The 27269-nt window shown below is 35.0% G+C and overlaps 1 protein-coding gene across 7 annotated transcripts in view; it reads right to left on the bottom strand.

Moving 5' to 3' along the window:
• CDH8 (cadherin 8) overlaps positions 1-27269 on the bottom strand; it is a 488877-nt gene that overhangs the window by 358614 nt on the left and 102994 nt on the right. For all 7 annotated transcript variants that reach the window (XM_044663239.1, XM_044663244.1, XM_044663243.1 and 4 more), the window contains exon 2: positions 6503-6797. In XM_044663239.1, coding sequence (XP_044519174.1) covers positions 6503-6797 — 295 coding nt within the window. The remainder of the gene's footprint in view (positions 1-6502; positions 6798-27269) is intronic.

Genomic DNA, 27269 nt, shown 5'->3' with positions numbered 1-27269 from the left:
AAGTTCAGTAACTCTGTCTCAATTGCTTTTCTCACTTGAGTCAAAGGTCACATTTTTGAATGGGCATATTGTTGCTAAATAGAGGTAGCTAGGGGAAGTCAAAATTTCATCATATGGCCTCAAATGGAGCTCTGAATTGACACTCACTGCTATTATTTATGTCATTGTCTCTATTGTGATAAAGAGGCAGCTTTGGACTCATCCAATATTTCAGCTTTTTCATCATTGCAATGGAAATATAAAAGTTCAGGACTAAATTAAATTAAATAGCAATGATTTGGGTGATGACAGCCACAAAAGCACACTCAAAGGAGCAACCACCAAGAACTCATTCATCCATTTCCTTCCCAGTAACTGGTTCAAGTGGGTGATACAATCAAATGGCACAAAATACTGAATGTTACATAGCTATTAGGACAATGACACTATCCCTATAGGTTTGAGAAATCAGAAAGTAATCGATTCCCCTCTAGCTTGTTAAGTTATGATGTGTGACTCCCATATTGACTCATGGAATGAGTCTCTTCCAAAGATTCCGGTTAAAGTCCAAATAGAATATTGATTTGCTCTAGATCGTGAGATCCTCTCAATGTTCCTTTTGTCTAATAAGACCGCTCCAGTTATGTCAAGCTCCAACACATTGTGGAGTCTCCTAAATGAGGTATGTAATTACTCAAAGAGAGTTCAGCTTAATTATCCCCATAGAAAAACCCAAGTGGATGAAGAATGCCTATTGAGCTGGAAGGACAACCCATAGAGCTGCTTCATTAGTACATGTCTCCTGGACAGACCCTGCATATGGATAATGAGCCTGAACCCAAATTCGAACAGCAGGAGGAGATCAAGTTAGAGTGACTTTATGGATCTGTGAAGTGATTTTAATGATCTCAAGTTCCCTCCCCCCCAATGGAATGAATGAAAGTGCATATTGTCAACAATGACAATTTTTTTCTTTTTTTCCTTTTTTTTTCTTTTTTTTTCTTTCTGTGAGCTAAGCACAAAGATGGTCTCCAAAGAAGTAAAGTTGTGTTTCTTGCCAAAAAGCAAATCAGTATAAAAAATTGCAACACATTTCCAAGAAATAATTGTATAGTAGAAGCAACATAACAGTTATCATGGGAAATACATCTCATTAGAAAAGTCATATTTCTTTAGTAAGAATAAGGGGTAACTGATGGACAGTTCATATGCTTCACTAGTGTCCACCCATAGCCAAGAGATCTAGAGGAGAGCATGCAGCCTGCTGAGTGTACTTTTTGTGGAGGATTTATGAAATAATATGGATAAAGGACACTCAAAAGAATAATTTTTTAAATCAGACATAATAACATTGAGACAGATATCATGGATCAAGGTCTCGTCTCAGGATCAAGAAGATGTGCATTCATATCCTGCCTTTGGCACATAGTGATGCCTCTTAGTGTCCGAGTTAACTCACTAAAAGGAAGTTGTAGTTAAACTGCATTATTAGATGGATTTTTTTTCCTTCCTGAGTTTTCTTTTTTTTTTAAATCCTTTCCTTCCATCTTAGAATCACTACTGTATATTGGTTCCAAGGAAAAAGAGGGGTAAGGGTTAGGCAATGGGAATTAAGTGACTTGCCCAGGGTCACATAGCTAGGAAGTATCTGAGGCCAGATTTGAGTCCAGGACCTGTTCTTTCTAGGCATGGTTCTCTATCCACTGAGCCACCTAGCTGACCTGAAAGTTTTTTATAACAATGATAACTCAAGGGGACAATTATGTATCTCAATAGATAGAGAACATGGAGACATAGGCATTGGAAGCACCATTTTCCTCATTTTATAAAATAAAAACCAAAACCAAACAAAAACTAAGGCTCAGCCTCTGGAGTAAGGGAAAATCTTGCTTATTTGTATTTGTATGTTTTAGAACAGTGTTTAGAACACAGGAAATGCTTAATAAATTATTTTTCATTCAACTATCCTTTCTTTTATTCATCTATTGATTCATCCATCCCTTCATTCATATGGTTAGTATAATAGATAAGATTTAAATCAGTATTACTCTATGGAAATCTAGTCTTCTGTCCCTTATACCACATCACCTCAATGGAAAATATGACAATGTCTCTTCCTTAGGGACCTTATAATCCAATGAGAAGAGACTGTTAAGTAAGGAACAAACTTTAAACATCAACTTCTGGAATCTCCCAATTTCATTTAGCCATAAAACATTTTTACTCCCTTTGAGTTGTTATGGATTGGGGTAGAGTTTTTGTTTTTGTGGTTGGTTAGTTGACTGATTTGGTTTGGTTTCCTTCCTAGTAACTAGAAAGAAATAAAAAAATCTAAAATAAAATTCACATTAAATATCTGTGATTATATAATTAAAAAGTGATTAATATCTTCAGCATATTCTTTGGTGAAAGGAACTGACATGCAGGCTGAAGATGTATATACTAATTTCATCTGGAGTGACTGGGAGGTAATAAATCTGAGGAAACATAATTGGAAAGTAAAACCAAACTCTGATATACCAGCACCCTTGTTTGACAATTAAATGCAACAATCTACTTTGTATACTACTTCTGTAAATAATACCGCTGCAACTTTCTTCCATGAAAATCATGTCTCTAACTTTTTAATGTATTTCTAAAATAGTTCAGCTGTCATTTGTGAACATGTAGGTATATATTTTATCCTGGGAGCTTACAAGCTGGCAGACAATTATTGGATATTGGGTACATTTCAATTTAATACTGGCAAAATTTACAATTAGAATTATTCTTGATTTTTTATATAATGAAATGTATATGCATTCACTTGGCATCCCTAGGGATTATAGGTAAAGAACCTAGCATTTCTGAGAGGAAAATGAAAAGGGAAAAGGAAAGAAAGAAAGGGAGAAAAATATAATAGCTCTTGATATTCATTGTGATATTCACCTTCATGAGAAATTGAAGTAAGAATTCTAATTCATCGGTAAAATTGTGAATGTTTTTTTATTCCACTTTAACTATGGCTAGATACCAGATGTAACTGTGCCAGTGTTTATACAGAGGTCTTTAGAGAGAAACTGGAAAACTTTGATTCTTATCCCCAGATTAAGCTTCTCTAAAATAAAGCATGTCTGAATTGTGTTTCTGTTTATTTGCTTATTTGTTTAGCTTGTGTTTACAGTCTCAGGGATTGTTTTGAATGGAAATTTTCTGGAAAATAAAAGGAAAACTCAGAATTCATTAGAATAGAAAGATTGAAAAAGGGAAGAAAAGATTTAGGTAAAGTTGCTTATAGGGAAAGCAAGGTGCTACCATAGATAGAGCACCAGGCCCGGAATAAAAAAGACCCGAGTTCAAATCTGATTATAAACTTACTAGACATATGACCCTGAGCAAGTCACTTAATTCTTTTTCCTTCATTTTCCTCATCTATAAAATGAGCTGGAAAAGGAAATGACAAATGACTCCAATATTTTTGCCAAGGAAAGGCCAAAAGGAGTCACAAATAATCACATGAGTAAACAACAACAAAAGTTATTCAAAAGATACTTGCATTCACTTACTCTTTTTAATTATATTAAGAAGTGATCTAATAAGATGATGCAGCTGCCATATAGCATTTTTACTTTTTTGACTGTTTTCAAAATTCTTCCTGAGCATTCAACTGCTTTAAAACTCACATAGATTTTTCCTTTTCCATACAAAATTATCACATTCTTTGGCTGCACTCAGAATTAGAAGTTCCATGCAAGTTTATAATTATATTATTTTAAAAAGCTTTTCAATGAAGAATTATGTTTCAAAATACAATGAATTGTTCCTTTGCCTATATGCACTTAAACCATAAGAACTTTAACAATATATTAAAAACTACTAGAAGATCCTGAAGCTTCAGTTTGTGGTAAAATAGGAAAAATATTGAATTTAAAGCCTGAACATTTTACTTCAGCTACTGGCTTTGCCATATGCTACCCATGGAGTTTTGAACAAATCACTTAGCATTTCATGGGGTTTTTATCTATTTCAACAATAATAACAACAAAAAAAAAACAGTAACAGAATTTTCCCTTATGATGTCTAAGACTTTTGCCAGTTCTCAGATTACATGGTATAACCATACCAGCTGCCATTATTAGGCACTCCTTTCTGTCAGCATTGAGTTCCTTCTCTGGCTGTATTTGAATTTTGCTATCAGTAACCACTCCTTCCTCTACTCCTCAAATGGGTTGCCAGACCACATAAGCTTTAACCTTGAAAACTGAAACTATTGCTCTAAAGACCATAAATTTGTTGTTGGTGGTGGTCCATCTTTTTTAAAAAGGACCAGTGACATTCTGGGTGATGTCTTGACTTGAGCATAAGAAAAGAAAATATCTAGAGAGAATAAAGACTAGGAAATAATTAGTCTAACCCTTACATTACTTATAGGAAGACGGAAACCCACATAGACAAGGTAAACTGAGTTCTATACATCTGCCAATGAAGGTTGTTATTTTCTGGACGGGAAATGGCAGACATTATGAGGCAGCTGTCCACAGTTGAAATTTGTTTGGGAATTACTAGGGATTAGCTGTTAGCCCCAAATGCTAGGGCTCAGAGGAAGACTGCTAGCAAATTAAATAGAAAATTACCAATACATACATACATATTTATGTGTATATTTGTTATACTTTCAAAACTGTTTGGATACCTCTTAGATTTAGATCTAACTTATAGCCTATTGCTATGAGAACAATTACCATTATTACTCCTGGCTATCCCTGTCCAGTAAAGATCTCTCTAAGTTACTACATGCTGCATGGAGGGCTATTAGGAATAGCTTTTAGAAAGATCTGTTCTTGGGCTCCAATTGGAGAAGGATCAAAAGTAAAAAATCAAGGTCACAAAGGGGACTAGTGTCCACTTAAATTCTTAGTTTATCTAGGTTTCCTGACTCCTGTTACATTTTTCTTTAAAAAAGGTTGTGGTGGGTTAATGCCATGACTTTATTTTAACCTCATTTAGAATGAAAGTTTATGAAAAAAGAAGCTTTATAATACAACACATACAAATACATACACACATATATGTACATATATAAATATAAATATATGTATGTATATATACACACAAACACATGTTAATACTAGAGAAGGAGATAAAGCGTGGCTATCAATGATAGTTTTATATTCCCAAATCTTAAATCCACAAGTAGACTGTAAACATCTAGAGATTCAGAATTATTTGTTATATCTTTGTTTCTTCGACTCTCACAATACCTAACTCTAGCAACTGAAGCAATAAAAGATGAATAAATTACTGATTGCTTCTTCGTTTGATTGGTGAAATTCCAACATACACTTTGCTCATGCCACTCCTTGACTCAAAAATCATCCGACTTTCCATTTCCTACCAAATAAATTATTTTTAAGTCTGAATATTGCATCTAAGATCTTGTATGATATGGTTCCAATTCTTATTAAATACTACATTTTTTGGTATTCTTTGTTCAACCACCCTCATTTATTCCACATCTATTCTTCCCCTTATTATTCCTACCTTTGTCTTTTGAGGTCCTTCCTTTCCTTCAGTAGGAAATTTTTGTGACTTTTTCATGATGACTTCCCTAAACCACTATTTATATTTATTATATACCTTTCCATTACATTTATTGAACATTCTTTCCCACAACCCATACATGTCCTTGAGAACAATGTCTGTACTACGTGATGTCCATGTTTATAACTCCCTTAACTACCATGGGACCTTGAAGATAATAAATATTTGTTGAGTCAAAATGAATCAAATACTTAACATAGTTACTTTGTTCACTACATATTAAAGGAGTCTACTATAATTATGTTTCCTCTTTGTTTTATATCACATTTAGTTGTCACATCTTATGTGAATGCCTTTTGAAAACAATAGGTCCTGCTGTTATATCTCTAAAGAGATTCCTTTTAATTTGACTTCTGAGCTCAAGTTGGCTTGCCATTTTAAAGTAAAGTTAAAATAATATGTAAGATGCTCAAAAAGTAGTTTATCTAGTCACTGGCCTAAAGCCTCTGGTTAATTGACTAATCTACTTCCCCATGTCTAGTCTTGAGCTCATTCTCCTGTTTTTGGCTTATGACAATTCAATGTAGACTTTTTCTCCAAGTGTGTAAGAGCTACATCTGCATGAGAATATACACAAACAAATAATTAACCAGAAAGCAAATATCAATAGGATTAGCCTAGCATGTTGGAACAAATCTTGATAAATCCGCCTCAGTAACAATACTCTAACTACATCACCATGAATAGAATATAAATTCAGCCTATTGAAGTATTGTGGTGTCAGGAAAGATATTTTAATATAACTGCTAGTCAGCTTCTATTATTGGGGGACTAAAGCTATTGAGCTGCCAGTGGAACTTGGGCCAAAAAAGGGAATTTGAAAATGCAAATTTAGGAGAAGACAGTCATAAATATCTTTTATTCATCAACAAACCCTCACTGTTGCAAGAAGCTATTTTAACAGCAGACTTTAATAGCTCTTTGTACTTCCATGCATACATACCCAAAATGGACATCTCTGGAACGGTAGCATGATATGGTCCATTAAGAAACTCCGGCGCATTGTCATTGATGTCTTGAACTTTAATAATGAATTCGGAAGGAGGCTCCAGAGGTTTGCTTGTCTCCCAATCGACTGCTTGAGCTGTTAGCGTGTATTCAGCCTTTTCCTCACGGTCAAGTCTTTTTATAGCATGAATATCTCCTGTTATGTCATTGATCTGAAAGATAGTCCCAGCTCCATCTCCCGATAGAATATACTTGATTTTTTTGCTTCCAGGATCCAAGTCAGTGTGGAGCTAAAATGACAAATTAGTATTTTGTTAGTGATGAAGCAGCATCCTGCCTTGCTCTGTAGCAACTTAATCATGCATTTCTTCAGTTATCCTTTTTGTACTTTAATCTCAGCTCCAGTAATCCCTATCTCAGTTTATGTGCACAAAGAGACCATGCATTTGTATGCATACTAATCAAAATGGAGTGTAATCATGAGCACCTAATGAGTCTGCCTTTTAAAAAACAGTTGATATATATATATATAATGGAAAATGAAAAAAATACCTATATATACATAGGTATTTTTTTCATTTTCCATTTTTCCATTATATATATATATGTGTGTGTGTGTGTGTGTGTGTGTGTGTGTGTGTGTGTGTGTGTGTGTGTGTGGTTTTTTCCATTTTCCCCTTAAATATAAATGTCTTTTGAAGAGTATGCATTTGATTCAAAGAGTTGATTAGTATCCTTACTTAACTAGGTCACAGTTTCTCACATTATTGTCTTTGATCTGACTTTTAACAGGTCAGGTTTTTTTTACTATCACTTTCTCACACTGCTGTTTGGGAAAGAGGAAGAAAGGCCACAGCCCAAAGTTCCACTGGGTATAATTGCAAAAGGTTGTCTCCATAAACTATGCTAGTAATTGAAACCATTGCTCAAATGCACATATATGGAGTTCAGCCTAGTTACTTAACCAGTACTCAGAGCTAAAATCTTCTTTTCCTGGCATTGAAAACCTGAAAAAAATGGTGCCTTATGCAAGTTCCCAGAGTTACAAAATGCCACCTTCCCTCAGAGTTATTTTTTCCTTTCTAACGGGTTTTTTTTAATTCTTTGTCATTTGAAATTATGTTTAGGTTGCAATAAATGGAAAGAAAGGGTTAATCAAAATACCAAATGGCAAAGAAAAACTCCATATGTGTTCGAATATACTTTCTTTTGGCTCCCCACCCATAAACTCAATCATTAGGTTACATCAAATATTCATGGAATCTTAAAACATATTCCTTTCTTTTATTGTATTAAATTTATTAACAAGAACAAATACTGAAATGTTACTTTATCTTAATGAGTATGGGATTATAATTCATTTAATATAATATTAATCCTAATTTATGATCATTTTAATTTATGTACATATTTAACATGTCCATTAGCATTTTTATTAAAAAGAGAATGTGAATAATATATCACTAATGGAGGGTTTCCATTCACATCTAAAACATTCCTATTTCATCAAAATAGTTTGGGGTCCAGATTAATATACTAGCTGCCTCCTAGTAACAACTGAGCCATTCAAATTGGTTTCGGATTCATTTGCATTTATCTTAGTGATGCTAGAGAGGATGGACTATTGTCTTCAAATCCTTCAACAGTACCTGCTTCTGTTCTGATTGGGAGATGATCATTTTGAAACTCAATTTAGATCTTGAGTGCTATGATACAGAAAATCTCTCTCAATCAGAATTATGATGCTGAAGCCCTTGAGAGGTGAAGCCTGTGAATAATTCTAAAATAGAACCATGTCAGAATAATGTTGTATGTGCCATTTTGCTTTCTACCTCACACTATTTTAATTTAGAAGACTATATATTAGACTATTTTTAGCTTTTCATCCCAGTATATTTGGGAGCTGAGAGGAAAGGGAAGGATGGGTTGGGAAGGTAGGAAGCAGAGTTTCAAATATATTTTCTGTGATCTTATGATCTATAAATCCTTTATACTTTGACAGAAAAGAAAACATTGAGCTTGAAAACACATTGAAAATAGAAGCAATGTTGTAAAATGATCAACTGGGAAAAAGTTCGTTACTCTGATCAATACAATGATCCAAGATAATCCCATAAGGACTCAGGATGAAAAAAAATTCTATTCCCCTTCAAAAAGAGAACTGATGAACTTTGTTTACAAATAGAAATGAAATTTTCTCACTTTATTTTATTTTAAAATATGGCTAATATGAAAATAGTATATTTTGCAAAGAGAAATTTTGAAACTCAAAATTTAAAAAGAAAAGAGTATTAAATAGATTTACAATGAATTGAAATGTTAAAAATTTTTAAACGGTGAAAACTTGAAAATAGTCTTCAAAATTTTCAAATTCACTTATTCATTTACACATATTATGAAGTAGTATGGAATAGTTATTTTTGAACTTCAGGTCATGATGAAGAGGTCTTTAATCTTATCCCCAATACTTTGTAGATCTGTGATTATCACTTAAGTGAATAAAATCCACTTGACCTCTTAAAGCATCAGTGTTCTCATCTGAAAAATGGAAATAATAATACCTACAATCTATACCTCACAAGGTTGTTATAAGGTTTAAAGAGGATATTGCAAGTAAAGCACTATTCATAATTTAAAGTGTTATATCATTGTTGGTTATTATTGATTATGTGATAAATAGCTTAACATTTGGTTTTCCAGGTTCTTTATAGAAAGAAGAGTTTGGAATGTTGCCTAAACATCACACACACACACACACACACACACACACACACACACACACACATCCCATTCCTTTCCACTATACACATGCAAGCTGTTGCTTCTCTGAATATGTATCTTCATCTTTCTAAGTTTCTTAACTTCACTCCTCTCATCTCCACAAAGACTCATTCCAAGGATACAAGTTCATTTCTCTCTGGTTATACAGTAACCTTGGATTTCAAATGTTTAAAATTTCATAATCCAACTTGGGACATTATGATTGAATTCCATTATCACATATGTCAGAAGAATTCAATTTATATGCCTTATATATAAGAGAAAAGTAAGATCTTTTAAAAATAACCTGAAATGGATTGGTTCTTTGTATTAGCTATGTTTATTATTATTGTCATAATCAGTTAAAGGAAAAACATTCTATTTTTACAATCTGGAGTTGTGATATCACTGTAACTCCCAGGATGTGTAATTCCACTGCTTAGTTTACCTGCAACCAATAATCTTTAAAAAATTGTCTGAGAGATCTGAGAGTTTAATGAAGTTGCTCATGGCAATTCATAGTCTTTCTGGACCAGAAGAAAGATTTGAAGCTGGGTCTTCTTCTAAGTCTGGCCTTCTATGAATTGCATCAATATTCCATCCATGTCATTACTACCACTAACATTATAAGATAACTTTTCTGACACCTTTAATAATATAGGAGATATTTCTACAAGAATTTAACATTTGCAAAACCTCTCACAACATATTATCTTATTGAATCTTCAAGATTTGTACCATTATCTCCATTTTACAAATGAGCAAAGTAAGATCCAGAGAGATTTAAAGGTCTAGTCCAAGGTTCTATGAGACTTAGTCTTTGTTACTAGCTAGGAAATATGGAAGTCAGATATTGAATATACATCTCTCTTAACTCTTTGTATTGTGTTCTTTGTACTTTTCAAAATATTCTCCACCTGATTAAAGATTTAAAAACACTTCCCTTCTAATTTCAAGAGATAGTTTGGGCAAAGTTGCCACTATCTCTGCGGAAAGAGAGGAAAACTGAGGTGAGGAGCTGTTGAACAATTTAGAGTGAGGATCACAGACCCAGTGAATAACCAAGCCTGGTTCTGAACAGAGTATTCTTGATTCAAAGTCCAGCCTTCATTAAGCAAAGCAGAAGAGAAAACCAATACCACAACCTGAAATGCCCACAAAAAAAAAAAAAAACTCTTTAAGAATTATATGTGTTCAAGGTGGGAGAACTACAAGGATAAAATGAGAGATAATAAAAAATGGAATAGTAAAAAAGTAAAGCAGTTTCCCACTTACAAAGTGCCTCAATTACTAAAAAGTCCAATGGAAATATTATGTCTCAGCTTCATAAAGGTAGACAACAGTGATTCAACATTGGGAATGCTAAGAAAATGTCTTAGGTGTTCATAGTTTTTGACCCAGGGATTACAATGCTAGACATATACCCCAAAGAGATCAAAGACAAAAATAAATATTTGATATGAACCCAAATATTTATAGAATAGCAGATAATTGAAAACTATATAGATGTCCATCATTTGTGGAATGGCTGAACAACATGTGGAACATGGATACCTCTTAGTTAGGAATATCTAAGTTTGAAACTTGCCTTTGTTACGTACAAGAATTTTATATGTGAAAATGAAATTTTATCACATGTATAGTGATTTGCAAATTTTAAAATGCTAAATAAATTCTAGTTATTATTATCAATGTACTAGACAAGTGATGGGAAAACTTTTTAAAGAGGGGGCCAAAGGAAAGAAAATGCTTATCTGTCAATCTGTTTCTAAGGCAACTCTTACAAAGTTTCATTGTATTGTATTCTACTCATTGTGTTCTTCAGATTAGGAATAATGTGGAAAGGCAGGATAGAACATTTCAGGGGGCCCCATCTGGACTGCAGGCTGTAGTTTGCCCATCACTGTACTAGACTATTGCAAGACATAATGAATATGGAAAATTCAGAGAAGAATGGGAACATATATGAAACATATTTGCTTATATGATGCAGTGAAGTAAGAAGGAATAAGAAAACAATATACACAATGTTGTAAATGGAAACGGGGAAAAACAGAACAACAACAACAACAAGCACAACCAACAAAATTAGTGACCATACTTTGTCCTGAAAAAGAGCTGTGAAAATACTTCTCATTTCCTGCAATGCAAGGATAGACGTCTATGGATGCAAAACATTACATACACTGTCAGATTTTCTGATGTTCTGGTTTATCTTTTACTGAATTTCAGTTTTTTCCTCTTATTCTTTGTTGTAAAGGATGTCTCTCTGGGTAGGGGAGAGTGAATGATACCACTGGGAATAAAGGTAATGTGAAAATAAATTTTATCAACTTTTAAAATTCACATATAAATTCACCCAAAGAGGTAATTAGGGAAAAGCAAGGCTTTGCAGCATAAGACTGAAATTTGGAGAGTATTAAGAGTGGTTAAGAAGCCACTGCAGAATGTGTTTTTTATCCTTGGCAGTCCCATCCTAGTGTAGCGCCCCTCCAATCATCAGGACCAAAATCTTTCCCTCTCGCAGATTTGTATCTCAAATTCTGAGGTCTCCTTGAGGTTCTAACTCTCTCTCTCTCTCTCTCTGAATGTGTTTATTGGTTGATTTATGACATCAATCATGGTCATGCCCAAGGACATATTCTATGCAGTTTCCATCTTCTCTGTTTCCTTACTCTGTCAGCCTTCACTAACAGAAATACTAGTTATACTCTGGATTTACCCAATAATTGTTGGATTCACCCCTTTGCTAAAGGGACATGATAAAAAAAACTTTTGTTTACCTGTCTCTATCCAGGGAGTAATCCAGGTGCCTAAAATTTTACTAGCTTTGTCTCTAGATGAAATACTACATTCAAATGGTAGCATTTCATAATAAACCAATTTTTCCAGAACTACTCATAGCCTAGTTATGATTGTATACATGGGTTACCCCAACAAAGCCCACTCACAGTTTTTTTTTCCCAGCCACCTGTTTCTCCTTTACACAAAGCTATAAAGGAATTCTGAGAACAGAGTTTAATGTACTGTAGCCGTGATAACAACAAATGACACCCTAGTGGCCTGAAGCATTTAATGTGCCTCCCTAAGTACTCAATTTACTGCCAGCATCATAATAATACCAGCTGAATTTGACTAGACCATCCCTATGTCTGCCTTCTACCTTACCACCACTTCCTTCCAAACCCAATGGTAGGGGACGGGGCACCCTTCAAGCTACAGAAGGATGACTCTTTGTATGAATCAAATGTATATCCCTCTTTCCCCTATTCCCAATGACACTATTGTAATGTCTCTCTAAATGCTTAAATATCTACTATGAAAGGCCTCAGGCAGTGGAGAGAATCATGATCATTATGAAAGGTAACAGAGTTTAGCAGTGATTAACACAACCTGAATTGGCTTTACTTGCTTAAAATAAGCATTAGCCAACCATTCACAGAATCCCAAAGTATCATCATTATGAGAGAATTCAGCAGTCCACTGAATGTAGAGTACTAGAAAGAGCATTGTGTCTAGAATTAGGAGGAACCTGGGTCTCTATCCTAGCTTCGCCACTTTCTAGCTCTGTGACTATGGGTAAGTCATTTCCCCAAGCTTTAGTTTTCTCACCTCTAAAATGGGGTAATATTTCTCTTGCCATCTACCTCCCAAGACTGTTGCAAAAAAAAAATATTTCACAGTGGCAAAGTTGTTATGGAAATGTACATTTCTGAAGGCTTATTTGACTATCCACTCTGCTTTGTTCTTTTATTATAAGCTACTACCTGTAATCTTCTGTCATAGTCCTTTGTAATATTTTGAAAATGAGCTCATATACTAAGTCACTTTTATCCTTTTTTTTTGTCTTCTGTAGGGTTTCTCTACTTAGCAATGAAATCAAATGTTTGTTGGCTTGAGGCAGTTTCCAAGCTCTTTCAACCTTCTCATTACAGCAACTATTTTGCTTCAGTTAAATTTCTCTAAAAAAAGTAATAATTAATGTCGTTATTTTTTCTGCTTCCTATTTTTTGTAGTCGACAGTTTGTCTAAACACTACAAAGGCAGTATGTTAGATACTGGGAATTCCAAACAAAAATGAAATAGTCCCTCACTAAAGGAACTTGGCTTCAGTTGGACCTGTTATAATCACACCCAGTTTCTTATTATTTGTATTGTTGCTGATAACTTGCCATTTATTTTGACCTTTATTCTAACAGGCAGAGATCTGCCTACATACACAGATAATTCTGAAACTCTCCCCTATTAGTAGCTTGTCAGCTTCATATCATTTTTAATGTTTTGCGATGTTATTTGGTACTCCCATGTTTATAGGGTTCTGCCTCTTTTTGAGGAAATTATTTATGGCTTAAAGCCATGATATTTATGAATAGTCTGCCAGTCTTTGACTTCTTTCATTTCTTGTTCCAGAAATCACATTTTCTAGGATAATTTTTGCCATCCTCCCCAGCATCCCTCTTTACATTGAGCTGACCAAGTATCAAGGCATATGTTGGCTTGGCTTAGATCAGTGATGGCAAACCTTTTAGAGACCAAGTGTCCAAACTGCAACCTTCATGCCACATGTGAGCAGTTGCCTTACCCCAGACAGGAGAGGGAGGAAGTGCTCTCATTGGGCTGCTAGGCAGAGGAACAGATCATGTGAGAAATGTCCTTAGGCATGGTGGGGAGGAGAAAGGGAGCAGCCCCCTCTAGCATGTGTGCCATAGGTTTAGCAACACAGGCTGAGATGATCTTGCCAATAATTAATGGAGCTATTTTTCTTTTTTTCAGCTTGTGTAATCTATATTAATTTTGATATTGACTTTTAAGATGAAATGTTCGATTATCAGCTATCTATTGTCATAGGATCAAAATCAAGAACAAAGAGGGACTCCAGAGTCCATTGACTGTCAAGATCTCTGATTTTACAGTTAAGGAAACTGAGGCCAGGAACATACAGTGACTTATTTAAGGGCATACTACTAGTATCAGAGATGAATTCTGATCACAAGTCTTAAACACTTTAATGACAGTACATTTTTATTGAATGCTGCCACTTTGTCCTCATTCAATTAAATAGCACAAAAGGTCGAAGTCTCTTCTGAATATATGGTTCTTGTTACCTTCATCCCAATGGTAAAACCAATTCCATTAGTCTCCTCCCTAAGGAGAACCCCTGAACTTCCCATTCATTACATTTCAAGTTCAAGGTTCCCTCTAATTTCAACTAAAGTGAGAATGCCAGTATAGATGGCATTAATTTCTCCAATTGCATAACATATCATAGGTTATTGAAGACTGATTGTACATTGAGTACCTACCAAGAGTGCAGTTTATATTTTTCTTTAGTGTAAAACTATTTAGTTCTTAAATATCCTGTGTTCCCTTCTCAACCACTGGACAGTGATCATGCAGGATTTCTATTCCATTTATTTTCTTTTTTATCCTTTTTTATGAATCACCAGAGACAGATCTGTCATTTTGTATTGGCCAAGCTTCTGATGGTATTTCTATATTTCTCTAGAGTATTCCTAAATAATACTCATTCTCAAAAAAAAAGAATAGAAATATAAATTAAGTGGGATATCTGTTTCTTTTTGAAAGACAAAAAAAAACACAATGACAGTTTATCATAGACTAGCACAATATACTGAATAGAAAGCAAAATCTTGTTTCTTATCAATTCCTTTTCCCGATAGAACAAGAGGATATATGCGTGTTTAGTGATTTAGATTGCTTCCTAGCACTTTGTTGAAGTTTCTGGCTTGGAGGATTAAACAGGTTAGTCAGGAGTTCCAGCAGCCTTAGCACACTGAAATATAGCATTGGCAGTGGTTCAAGGTGAACTGCTGAAAAGAAGGAACACATTCACTGAAACACGCTGCAGGAAATAAACTAAAGGGGAAACACATTTATTGATGCACACTGTAGGAAATAACTCGAAGAGGGCACACATTTACTGAAGATTGGATGCTTGAGTGAACCTGGAAATTTTATAAGTGTGAAGCTAAAAGGAGTGTGTACCCAATTTTCCCTTGCTGTATGAAGTTCATAAAATAAAATTATGGAATATTGAGGTGATTTATAACAACACTACATTCTTTCTGGGTCCAAGACAATACCATTTGGTCTGTCTCTTTACTGTTAACTACTCCAGGATTAGGAACTAGTTTTCTTTATCTTTTTTCTTTTTTTTTTTTTTTGGAGGGTTGGGAGTTGGAAGGCTATGAATGGCAATAGTCATCAGAAAATAGTTCTTTATTTTTTCCACTGTGAAGCACATAACAAAAATGTCCTGGTGAAGACATATTCTCAAGGTAGTCTTTCCAGGTGCAATGATAGAATTAAATCTGGCAAGCATCTATAAAGTGCCAATTGTGTACAGACCAGAGCACTGAGCAAGTGGAAATGCAAAACCTACATATGCATAGCATAAGTGCACAACTTGTTGGCACCCAGTGTGAGCACATTTAAGTGGCTGATAAAGAACAGGAACAAAATGTGAGCAAAAAGAAATGTATTTTAAACAGATAAGGAAATATGTTCAGCACATATTCCAAAGGGCAATGAGCAGCGGGGTGTTCAGTAGTACTGTGGAAAAGGAAGAAAAAAAAATGATTAGAAGAGGCTTTCCACATGTTCTTTATATTTCAAAAGAACTTAGTTCTGATAGGAGTTGAAACGTAAGATAAATTTCCTATTTGCTAATGGAAATTAGTTTAAAAACAGAATGTAGTTTGTTATCCAGATATCCTAGATAAGTACTGCAGAATGGAAGCTAGTATCTTATAGACCATCACTAATGATAGTTCTAATGTCACTAATAATAGACCCTCTTGACAAGTCTGTTTCAATTGATTAATTGATCAATCAATAAACATTTATTAATTTCCTATTATGCCCCCAGACAATATAAAAAGTGCTAGGGATTTTTTAAAAAGACAAAAATCACTCCCTGCCCTCAAATATCTTACAATCTAATGAGGCAGATAATATGCAAATGAATTTACAGAAAGTAAGCTGTAAATAGGATAAATAGGAAATAAATAAGAGGGATAGCACTGGAAGTAAGCAGGTCTATGAAAGGCTTCCTGTGTACTTAATGGAAGCCAAAGACATCAGTAACCAGAGCGGAGAAAGGAAATATTCCAAGAACAGGGGACAGAAAGAGAAAATACCTAAAGCTGAGTGTCTTGTTTATGGAATAAAAAGGAGGCTTAGTGTCACTGGATTGAAGAATAAAGTTTTTAGTAGGGGTTAAGACTGAAAAGGTAGAAAAAAGTTAGGACATGAAGGTTTTTCATTGTCAAAAGATTTTATATTTGATCCTGGAAGCAGTAAGAATGCATTGGCATTTCATGAGTGGGGTTAGGGTGTGACATGATGAGATCTGTGTTTTAGGACTATAATTTTCATAGCTAAATAGAGATTGGATTGAAATAGGGAGAGACTTGAGGCAGGAAGATTCAACAGCAGAATGTTGCATTAATCAAAGCATGAAATGATGAGGGACTATATTAGAGCAGTGGCACTATTAGAGGAGAGAAAAGGAATATTCAAAAGTTCTTACAAAGGTAAAATAAATAGCCCTTGATAATGGCTTGGTTTTAGATGTAAGAAAGAGTGAGGAATCCAGGTTATGAGCCTTTCCCTTTTCTTCCCTTAAGTTTGAAATTAATGAATTAAAATACTTTTTTAAAAACTTTCTAATGCCAGACATTGTATGAAGGTCTGAAAAAAAGTAGAACATCCAAAGCAAGATAGAAAGAATCCCTGTGCTCAAGGAGCATGAACTCTTTTGAATTTAACTACCGAAAAAGGAGCATTTCTATATACACAGCAGAACAAAGTAATTGTAGGTGAAAAAGAGTCTCAATATCACACTGCTTCCTTTTTCCTTAAAAATAAAAGTTTATTAATCCCACATGTTACTTTCAAAACTGTCATACCTATCTCTGTTACTGTCTACATTTCCTTCCATGCTTTTCTGTGAATTAAAAAAGAAATAATGATACTCTTTTTTTTTTAATTTCAGCATTGCTAACTCTCCTTCTCATAGGACCTCCCAACCTATATCATATTTAAAATAAAAAAGGAAAGGAACGAATAAGATTAAGCAAAGGGAAAAATTCCATTCAGTAGGCACGTCCAAAAAATTATATAGAGGAAGATATATTTCTATCTCTCTCTCTCTCTCTCTCTCTCTCTCTCTCTCTCTCTCTCTCTCTCTCTCTCTCTGTGTGTGTGTGTGTGTGTGTGTGTGTGTGTGTGTGTGTGTGTGTACACTTTAATGGGTTTGCCTCTCTGACAACTGAAGGATAACATGCTTCCACTCTAATAGCAGGAGACAACTCATAAGGGAGTGGTGACCAGGAAAGGCTTTTTTGATCTGGGAAACCACGGAAATGTTTAGTGGAATAATAGAGCAGTAAATTGGCATGACCTTTCTAGAAGCAATTCTAGTTGGTTTGATTACTGTTCTCTGAACAAGAGGTAGATGGGGTGTGGAGTGGGAAGAGATAGCAGAGCATCAGGTCAAAAAATGATCGAGATGAAAGAGAGCATGACTAGATGTGGGGGCATATATAGTGTAAGACAAGAAATGTAATATTTCTGATTTTGCACTCCCAAAGAACTTCACTTGTGGACCCCATCGATTTCTCCTTTGTAATTGTGTTTATAGGGACTTGTGTCATAATCTCCCCTCCCCTGATTGTAAGTTTCAACAGAACAGAGAAAACTCCAATTTAATCTTAATATCTCTCTTCTCACTTAAGTCTTAGTTTCACTGATTTTTTATCCATATTCATCTAGAATTCCACCTTCTACAGTCTTTCCTAGTCCCTCTAATTGCTAGAACATTTCTATTTTAGATTCTCTTCCTTCACTCTTTCTGTCTCTGTCTGTCTCTGTCTATCTATTTCTATTTCTATCTCTCTCTTTCTCTGTCTGTCTCTCCATATATATGTATACACACAAATGCATATGTATATATAATCATGTATGGACCTATTTGCGTCTTTTCTCTCCCACTAGAATATGAGCTCTGTGAGGGCTGGATCTACTTTTGATTTTCTTTTACACCCTCACCTAGCACAGTGGCAGGCATAGAGCTAATGTGTTCAATGCTCAATGACTTACTAACTTAATGATTAGTTGCACAATCACTTCTTGATAGCTGGGGGTGTGGAATAATAGTAAATTTCTACAAAATTTTCTTCCAAAATCCATTTTGCATAAAATTTGAATTTATACTTAAACAAGGAAAGTAATGAGGTTTTATGGTACAGCTGGGTGGTGCAGTGGATAGAGTACTGAGCCTGAAATCAGAAAGACTCATCATCCTAAATTTAAATCTGGCCTGACATTTACTAGCTGTACGATCACGGGGAAGTCATTTAACCCCATTTACCTCAGTTTTCTCCACTATAAAATAAGCAGGAGATGGAAATGGCAAGCCACTCCAATATCTTTACCAAGAAAACTCCAAGTGAGGTCACAAAGGTTCAGATACAATTGAAAAACAACTAAATAACAAAAACAAAAAGGGTGGTTCTGTGGTGGAGTCAAGAGAAAGAGGAAGATGACCAGAGTTGAGGAAGCACGGTCATCCAGCTTCTGATAGAAAACTTTTAATGAGTTGCGGGGAGAGAGAGAGTTGGCAAATTCACAATCTCCCAAATCCATCTACTTCAGTTTTGGATAGCTCTAATTCTTAGAAAAATTTCCTTTCCATCAAGCGTAAATTTGCCTCTTTACAACTTCTTGCTTTTGAGTCTGTCCTCTGAAGCCATATCGCACAAAACTCATTCCTATTCAACATGAAAGCCTTTCACTTATTTGAAGAAAACTACTATTCTCCCTCACTCATGTCTTTCAAAAAAGTTTTCTCTTCTCCAGATTAAATATCCCTAGCTCCTTGAACCTATCCTTGTCTAGGATGAACAGCCTCATCTTAGCTGTCCTCCTCTGGTACCCTCCACCAGGTAAATGTCCTTAAACTGTGGTGTCTAAACATAAACTTGTATTACATATATATGATCAGTAATGAGTAAGGAGGGTCAATAACCTCCATTTTTTCCACAAGAAGATATGCTTCTTTTAATGTAGTGAACTAAATTAACTTTATATCCTCTTATTTCAACATTATTCCACTCTATATTTAATGACCTCATAGAGTGTAATATTAATCTCAGTGCCAGATATATGGTCAACAAATTATGAGTTTTATTGTGTTCTTTTTTCCTTTTGCTGTTGTTATTGTTGTTTTAGGGTTTTTTTTACTCCTGGATAATTCAATTTATCCTATTCATATCTGGTTGGTAAATAGATATTTTCCTGTCTTTCCCATTAGACCAAAAGTTTCCCAATGCTTAGCACAGTACTCACACATAGTATTCACTTAATAAAGAATGGTGACAATAAAAGCTATAGAGGAATCAGTGTATGTACTCTCAGTGGCTCTACATCAGTCACTGAAATCATAGATCCTTGAAATATGAAAATACTATGAACAATAAAGCTTATAAAATTAAGTGAAAATGTTTTCACAAGTCATTCAAATATTAGAGAAAGGTTAAAAGACACTTAGGTAAATAGTTATACTTGATCCTTCCAGGGAATTTCCAACGTTTCTGATCCAAGTAGCTTTTAAAGATATTAATGGGCTTTGATCTCAAATATTGAAACACTGTAGAAAACAGGCTACCCATGTGTCTGGAGATTGGTTCCAAATGCTGTATTATCTTATTTAGCAGGCAATTTACTTTCACATTTTACAGGGTTAAATTGCCAATAGAAGCAGTTTTGTTCCAAACTCTACATCCAAGCTTTCTAATAACGACCTCTCTGTTCTACAAGTGTTGGGGGGAGGGGGAAATGCAATTTAATATAATCATCAGGCTTCACCAGTTTTTGTTCATGTGAAGGTTAAAGATCATTAAACTCATCATTATACAGGGTTTAGGTGGGTGATGGAGAGGCATAATGAGTTTAAATGAATATTACTTTCTGTTTAAAAAAGAATAATAAATGCTTGAAATGGATGCTTTTTTTTCTCATGTTTGCAGCCTTATTCATCTCAATTCTGTCTGAAATTCAACCTGCTATTTTTACTATCTTGGACTATTTTAGCAAGGAAGCAAGTTTAAACAAAGGCTCCCTAGTTATCTTAAGAACATGCAGCTTTTCGTGACATCTCTATTAATGTAAAATCTTAATCTAGTTGCTAATTGTTCATTGTTTTAATATTCTTTATTTTAAGAAGTAATGAGATGCATTGGATAATGTAAATATCCAACAGGTGGAGTATATTATTCTGTATTAGCATCCATATTATTATTCAACCATAATTAATGTGTTTCTAAAATAGAGTGTTGACAGCACTCTTATTCAAATATATAGCATATGTTTATAGTCTCACACATTGAGGTACACACATAATTACAATATATGTGAGAGGGGAATTGCAATGACAGCCTCACAAACACTTGCCAAAGAGAACTGTGTATTGCACTAATTGAAAAGTGCCACGGCGAACAATTACAGCAGGTGAGACTATCAGATGATAACACTGTGAAGCATAGAGGCTAACCTGCTAAAAAGCCCCCCTTGCTCTTTTTATTCCTTTATATTGCACATCAGAATGCAAGCTACCATTTTTAAGCCAGAGTAAGAAAGGTTCCAGTGTAATTCTATTGCTTTTACAGCATTTGAGAAATTGAAAAGCTATGACTCAACTTTTCATCAAAATATTAAGGTTAAAACAAAGCATGATGCCAGCCATAAACCAGGAGAGAATAATTGTCATTTATCAAAGATGTGCTTTTGGATATCTTTAATTAGAAAAAGAAAAGAATGTTCCAATACTTTATTTTTTTCCATTTGAGTTCATTAGGCAGTAATTAATTCATCCATGTTTAATTAGAAAGGAATTACCCAACACTTATTTCAAAGTATTATGCAATATGCTGTTTAAGTGGAGTTTAAATCTGAGGTCACTCTGCTGCCAAAGTAAGAAAAGATATTCTTGCTTTCAGAATTTCTAAGGAAAGATCATATTGTTGAATGATCCCTAGACTTAAAATAAAAAGTTCTAGATCTGATTTTTTTCCACTGGAAAGTTGTAAACTCTTAGACTGGAGTGTAGGAAAATATTCAAAGGCCAGCTAGTTCTTATAGAAACCAGATCACCACTTTGTCATTCCCAAATTCTGCCCCTTCCAAAAAAATCCTCTATTTTCCTCTCTTTAAAGTAAAATAAAACAAATAAAATGAAACAAAAACACACTTTAGTCTCCTATCTTGGGTATTCATGCCTGTTTTGAAATCCACATATATTTTATATATAGATAAATAACAAGCACACAAGCTCCATTCAAAAAAGTGATTGCCTATACTCCACTTGAAGACTTCCAGTTATAAAGTTATTTCACCTCTCTTCATCCTGGTGGAGATATCACTCACTTTTTCCTGGATTATTTTGCTGTGGGAATCAGGCAAGAAAATGATAGGTATGACGAGATTGTTCACTGATATGTATATAGGGCTTTAGGGTTCAAGACCTATACCTTCAATATTTCATTTGATGCTCATAAAACACCAGGAGGCAAGTACAAGAGTTATTCTCACCTCCATTTGGCATGTGAGGAAACTGATTCAAAGTTAAATGACTTATAGCCAATAATTACAGAACAAGTAAAAGTCTGATCGTTACACACCTAGGAAAAGTCACACAGCTAATAGTTATACAACTAGTAAAAATGACAGGCAGAATTCAAACCCAGCATTTTCTTGACTCCAATCTAGCATTCCTGCCACTTTACAAAGCCATCTCCTACAGTGATGTTGGTAAAGTATACTGAGTGCATAAAATGCTAGAGCAATGTCAGCCATTGTTTTTCTTATTGTTCTATAAAAATTAATGACGAGTATCCTGTTCTCTCTGCCTTTCTACTCAAGACCATCTATTTTCTCATGTTTTTTACCACTTTGCCATTCCCAAATTCTGCCCCTTTCAAAACAAATCCCCTATTTTATCTCTTTAAAGTAAAATAAAACAAAAACACTTTTTAGTCTCCTATCTTGAGAATCCATGCCTGTTTTGAAATCCACATATATTATATATATATAGATAAATAACAAAAACCCACCAGCTCCATCATCTTAATTTGTTTCCATTATAATTTTGCTTCCCACCATAGTAACATTTTCCTAATGCTGTGATTCTATTCCTCGTAATATCTTCCTTCAAGAGATGTGACTTTGGCATTCACTAAACAGATCAAAGCCATTAGGTGATGGAAGAATAGTTTATTTTTGTTTTGTTTTGTTTTGGGATTTTTTTTATCTTCGTAGGTTTCTGCAACACCTGACAGATGGATTATTGTGCTCATGAATGACCTAAGATTTAAACAATTCTTTGGCATAAGACAAGTGAGACTGGGATACAGCCTGTTCATTCACAAGGCAGAGTTTAAGGGTTCATAATTTAGATTCAATAGAGTCTATTATTCCCTTTGTGGGCCTACATAGGTCTTATTACTGGAAATGGCAATTATATATAGAGATGAACAGGAGACTGGGATCCGGTGTGTGGTGAATTAACATGGAGGCTCAGAGTGGGGAACAGAGATAAAAGGTCTCATTTCAGATATTATACTCTCTTAATTTGAGGCAGCTAATTACCACCATTCAATTTGGCCACTAATACCTTTCAACTACATTTTCAAAACAATATCAAGGATAAAATGTGAAAAGCAACAAAGTTATTAAATTCATTATATGAACCATCACCTATGATCTAATTGGTTAAAATGCAGTTTGGACTTGGAAGGAATCCATATTTCTTATTTCCTTTAACTCCATTGCTTTCAATTTATTTAACATGTAATTCAGTGTAAACTCTCTTTTTTATTTTGCCTTCCTATTTACAGTGCCTTGCAAATAGGCATTTAATATTTTTGATGCAAATTGTATTTCTGTTATTTACCTCACAGTTTTCTAAGCATGTTTCAATCTGTGAAACTATTATCATATATGATCTCATAGTTCATGTATAAATAATGCTTCCTTCTTTTAGCACCTTGTGATGTAGAAAAGATAGATATTTATTTCTTTATATCACGAACAGGGAAAATGGCCCTCAGAGAGAGCAAATACCTGGAACAAGGGTATTTGACTGGAAACCTGTCACTAGAACTCAAAGCTTTTGGTTCCAAATCCAAATATCCCTCAAGCCACATCTCACATTCAATGATCATTTAATTCCAGACATTATATTTTTTTATTCACGGTCTTAAAATGCACCTCTCAGTTATATGAACTCTCTTGTCTCAGTTTTTGTTGTTCAGTCCTTTTTCAGTTATGTCTGACTCTGTGAGTCATTTCATTTGGGGTTTTCTTGGCAGAGATATTGGAGTATTTTGCTATTTCCTTCTCGAACTCATCTTACGAATGAGGAAACTGAGGCAAGTAAAGTGAAGTGACTTGCCTAATGTAATATAGTTAGTAAGTGTCTGAAACCAGATTTGAACTTGTGGAGATGGAGTCTTTCCTGACTTGGTGCCTGGTACTCTTTCCACTGTACCACCCAGCTAGAAGCTCAGTACCTTCTGCCAAAGCAATGCCTACTCAAATTCCTTTTGGTTTTTTGCTCAAAGCACCAAGTGTATATTAAGCAGAAATGTAAAGCTGTTTCAAATCTACAAAACACATTCTCAAGTGAGTACCACAACTATATTTAATAATAATATGCACTCCTGGGATAGCAGCCTCAAAATAGAAAGGCAACAGTTAATCATAATGGAACCACAGTGGTAATTAGAAAAGACTGCTCACTCAACCTTGTGTTGTGAAGCACGGATCAACAAGGAAGGGAACTTAATAGGCCAAATATGTATGAATAGTAAAAGTAAATCCATTACTAATTTGTGCTAATTAGGGGTGAGGACTGTCTAAATTAGTTTAAGGTCTGAATAATGAAATTTGTGTAAAAGAATACTTTTTTATTATATTTGAGAGCATTTAATAATATATAAGATTTATTTAAAGGCAAAGATGTATTAAAAAGGGCAAGGAGAGTCAGGAGACATAGGTTTAAGTCTCAGCTTTGCTATTAACTAGTTCTGTTCCCTCAGGGAAGTCATTTTAACTTTCTAAGCTTCATTTTTTCCCCCTCTGCAGAATAAAGAGATTAGACTAGATGAACCTAAAGGCCCCTTCCTTTTCTAAAATCCTCTGATTCTTCTTTTGTAGTTTTACTGCATTAAATAACCTTGGGTGCTACTGGGGAGAAGACCCACCAACTCCTACCTATAGAAGGTCTTACTCTAATGAACAGACAGAAACAGTTTGTCATTTCCTTTTTCAAAAGTAAATAACTGCTATTTTAGATGATAATGGGTTTAAATTAGCCTAGAATAGCCTTTAAGAATCCAGCCACTTCATTTTATAGGTGAGGAAATGAAGACCCAAAGAAGATGCAGGGAGAGAGCATTGTATCATATAAAGGATGCTGTCCTTTCCACTAGGAGGGATGCTGTTCTTGGATGCTTACTAGGTCTATGATCATAGATGGAACACTTAACCTTGATGAGTGTCAGCTTCATCATCTCTGAAATGAGGATGATAATACCTATGTGTGTGGCTGGAGTAGAGTTTATTGGGAACAGTGGCTACCTGCTGGTCATTACACACAGCCTTTATGGAAGTGGAGACCAACTAGTTGAGGCAACCTTGAGAAAAGGAAATTACCTTGAGACCCCAAAGGATATTTGGGTCCAGAATAATGTGATCAGAAAGGCAATCTATATAGCATGTAGGACTGGGGAAGAAGGAAAATCCTTTCTCCTTGTCCCTCGTTTCCTTCCTACTTCCCTTGATGGTACCTGTAATAAGTATATTGCCCTCAGAACCTCAGACAAGTTCTGATTATAGATCATGGGCCTAAGTAATTAGTATTCTGAGTGCAATATTCATAAAGCTTCCACAGATTTGAGCCAGAATCTGAATTCAGAGAATGTGTAGTTTTTTGTTGTTGTTTTTTTTTTTATTTCCCCAAATAAAGTATAAGTTCTAACTCTGTCTTGGTAAAGAAATGTTTCGATTTTAAAACAACTAAAGTAATAGGTTGCATTATGTAGTTCCTTTCTCCAAGGACCTTAACATATTTTTACCCATAATGTCCAGCTAGTTGAGAAAACTGCTCTCTAGGTGGTGACAGCATAAGGAGGTACCCAAGGGTATCATTAGGGCATCACTCAGTGCCCTGGAGCAGTGATTTGTGTGATGGCCTGAGGGGCCGGAGGGACACAATTGAGGTTTCCAAAAGTACCTCACTTGCTTTCAGGAGCACTGGGTTGGCTCTAAATTTGAATTTAATATTTAGAATTGTCCAGAAGCTAGACAGGCTGCCAGCCCAATCAATCCCAATGACCATCCTGGGCCTGCAGGCCTCCTACAAGGATCAGGACCCAACCGTTAATCCTTTGGACCAGATAACTCAGTGGCAAAGGAAGCAGGGGAAGGAAAAAGACAGGACTTGACTGGATTTCTCTTACTTTCGTCTATGCTGCCCTCTGTTGACAAGGGATAATCTGACCCATTTTTAGAAATGATGGAAGAACATCTGTCTGGCTGGAAGGCAGGGGAGTTGGGAGTGACAGAAAAGGCTTAATATCCTTTTAGAAATGGGGGAAGAAATAATGATGTTAGTCAGTATGCATTCATTAAGTCCATACACATTATGCCAAAAGATGAGCATTTTCTTCATCATCATCAGAAGAAAAATAACGAAAACTTACATTTAAATAACTCCTTATGGTTCCAAAGTACATCAGTAATCATTATTTTCTTTATGTCTCACTACCATCCCTTTGACATCAATTCAAATCAACAAGCCTTTTTTAAACTTCTATTCTGTTCCAGGCACTGTGCCAAAGACTGGGAATACCAGGAAAGGCAAAAGCTGTTCCTGTTCTCAGGGAGCTCACAGTCTAATGGGGAAGACAATAAGCACACCAAGTACAGACAAGCCACGTACAAGATAAATTAGAGATGCTCAGCAGAGGCAGTTAAAGAGGTTGTTGGTAAAGTTTATTGGAAGAAGATGAGATCTTGCCTAGGACTCAAAGAAGTGAGGAAGACTAAGGACACAGAGATGAACTCAGAGAATTTTAGGCATGAGGAAGAGTCAGGGAAAATGAGGTTAGAGTCAGTAGACTGAATGTTTTCATAGCAGAAAGGCTGGTGTCACTGGATTAAAATGTAAACATGAAAGTGGGAGTAATGTGAAGGAAGCCAAGAAAGGTAGCAGAGACCCTAGTTAGGAAGGATTCAATGAGAAGAGGGTTTACTGGAAATGATAAGGAGCCCCTGGAGTTGAGAGACTCCACTATTACAATAGGCCAGATGTGAATTGATGAGACAGGGATTACCTCCATTTTGCATATGAAGGAAGTGAGATATAGAGAATGATTGGACCATAATTTTAGAATTCTAAATTCTTAGACTTATTAAAGTCAAATGCCAATACTGTCATATTTTAACTCAATTTAATTCCCTTCAATGAAAATTAAGTTAGAATTAGTGCAATGTAATGAAAAATGTACTGTGTTTGGAGTCAGAGGACCTGGGTTTGGATCTTGGGTTTGACATTATGAAATAATGTAGGTCATTTAACATCCCAGGGCAGGAGAAAAATAAGATTTGGGGTAGATAGCTTTAATATCCTTTTGAATTCAATACTTATCATTAAGAAACCTATGTATCCACTATGAATGTTGTTATGCATCCTTTGTTTTGAAGAGACCCAGTGATATCATGAGGTGATGTCTTGACTTGTAAGTGAATTGGGATTTGCATAAAGTTATCAGCCTCATTCTCTCTTTTTTTCAGATTTAAATTAAGTTTATTTAATTAATTGATTTAGAATATTTTTCCATGGTTACATGATCCATGTTCTTTCCCTCCCCTCCTCCCACCCCCACCCCATAGCCAAGGAGCAATTCCACTGGGTTTTA

The sequence above is a fragment of the Gracilinanus agilis genome, chromosome 2, assembly GCF_016433145.1.
Source record: "Gracilinanus agilis isolate LMUSP501 chromosome 2, AgileGrace, whole genome shotgun sequence".
NCBI lineage: Eukaryota > Metazoa > Chordata > Mammalia > Didelphimorphia > Didelphidae > Gracilinanus > Gracilinanus agilis.
The sequence above is the reverse complement of the archived record's forward strand: the minus strand, read 5'-3'. Positions and strand labels throughout refer to the sequence as shown.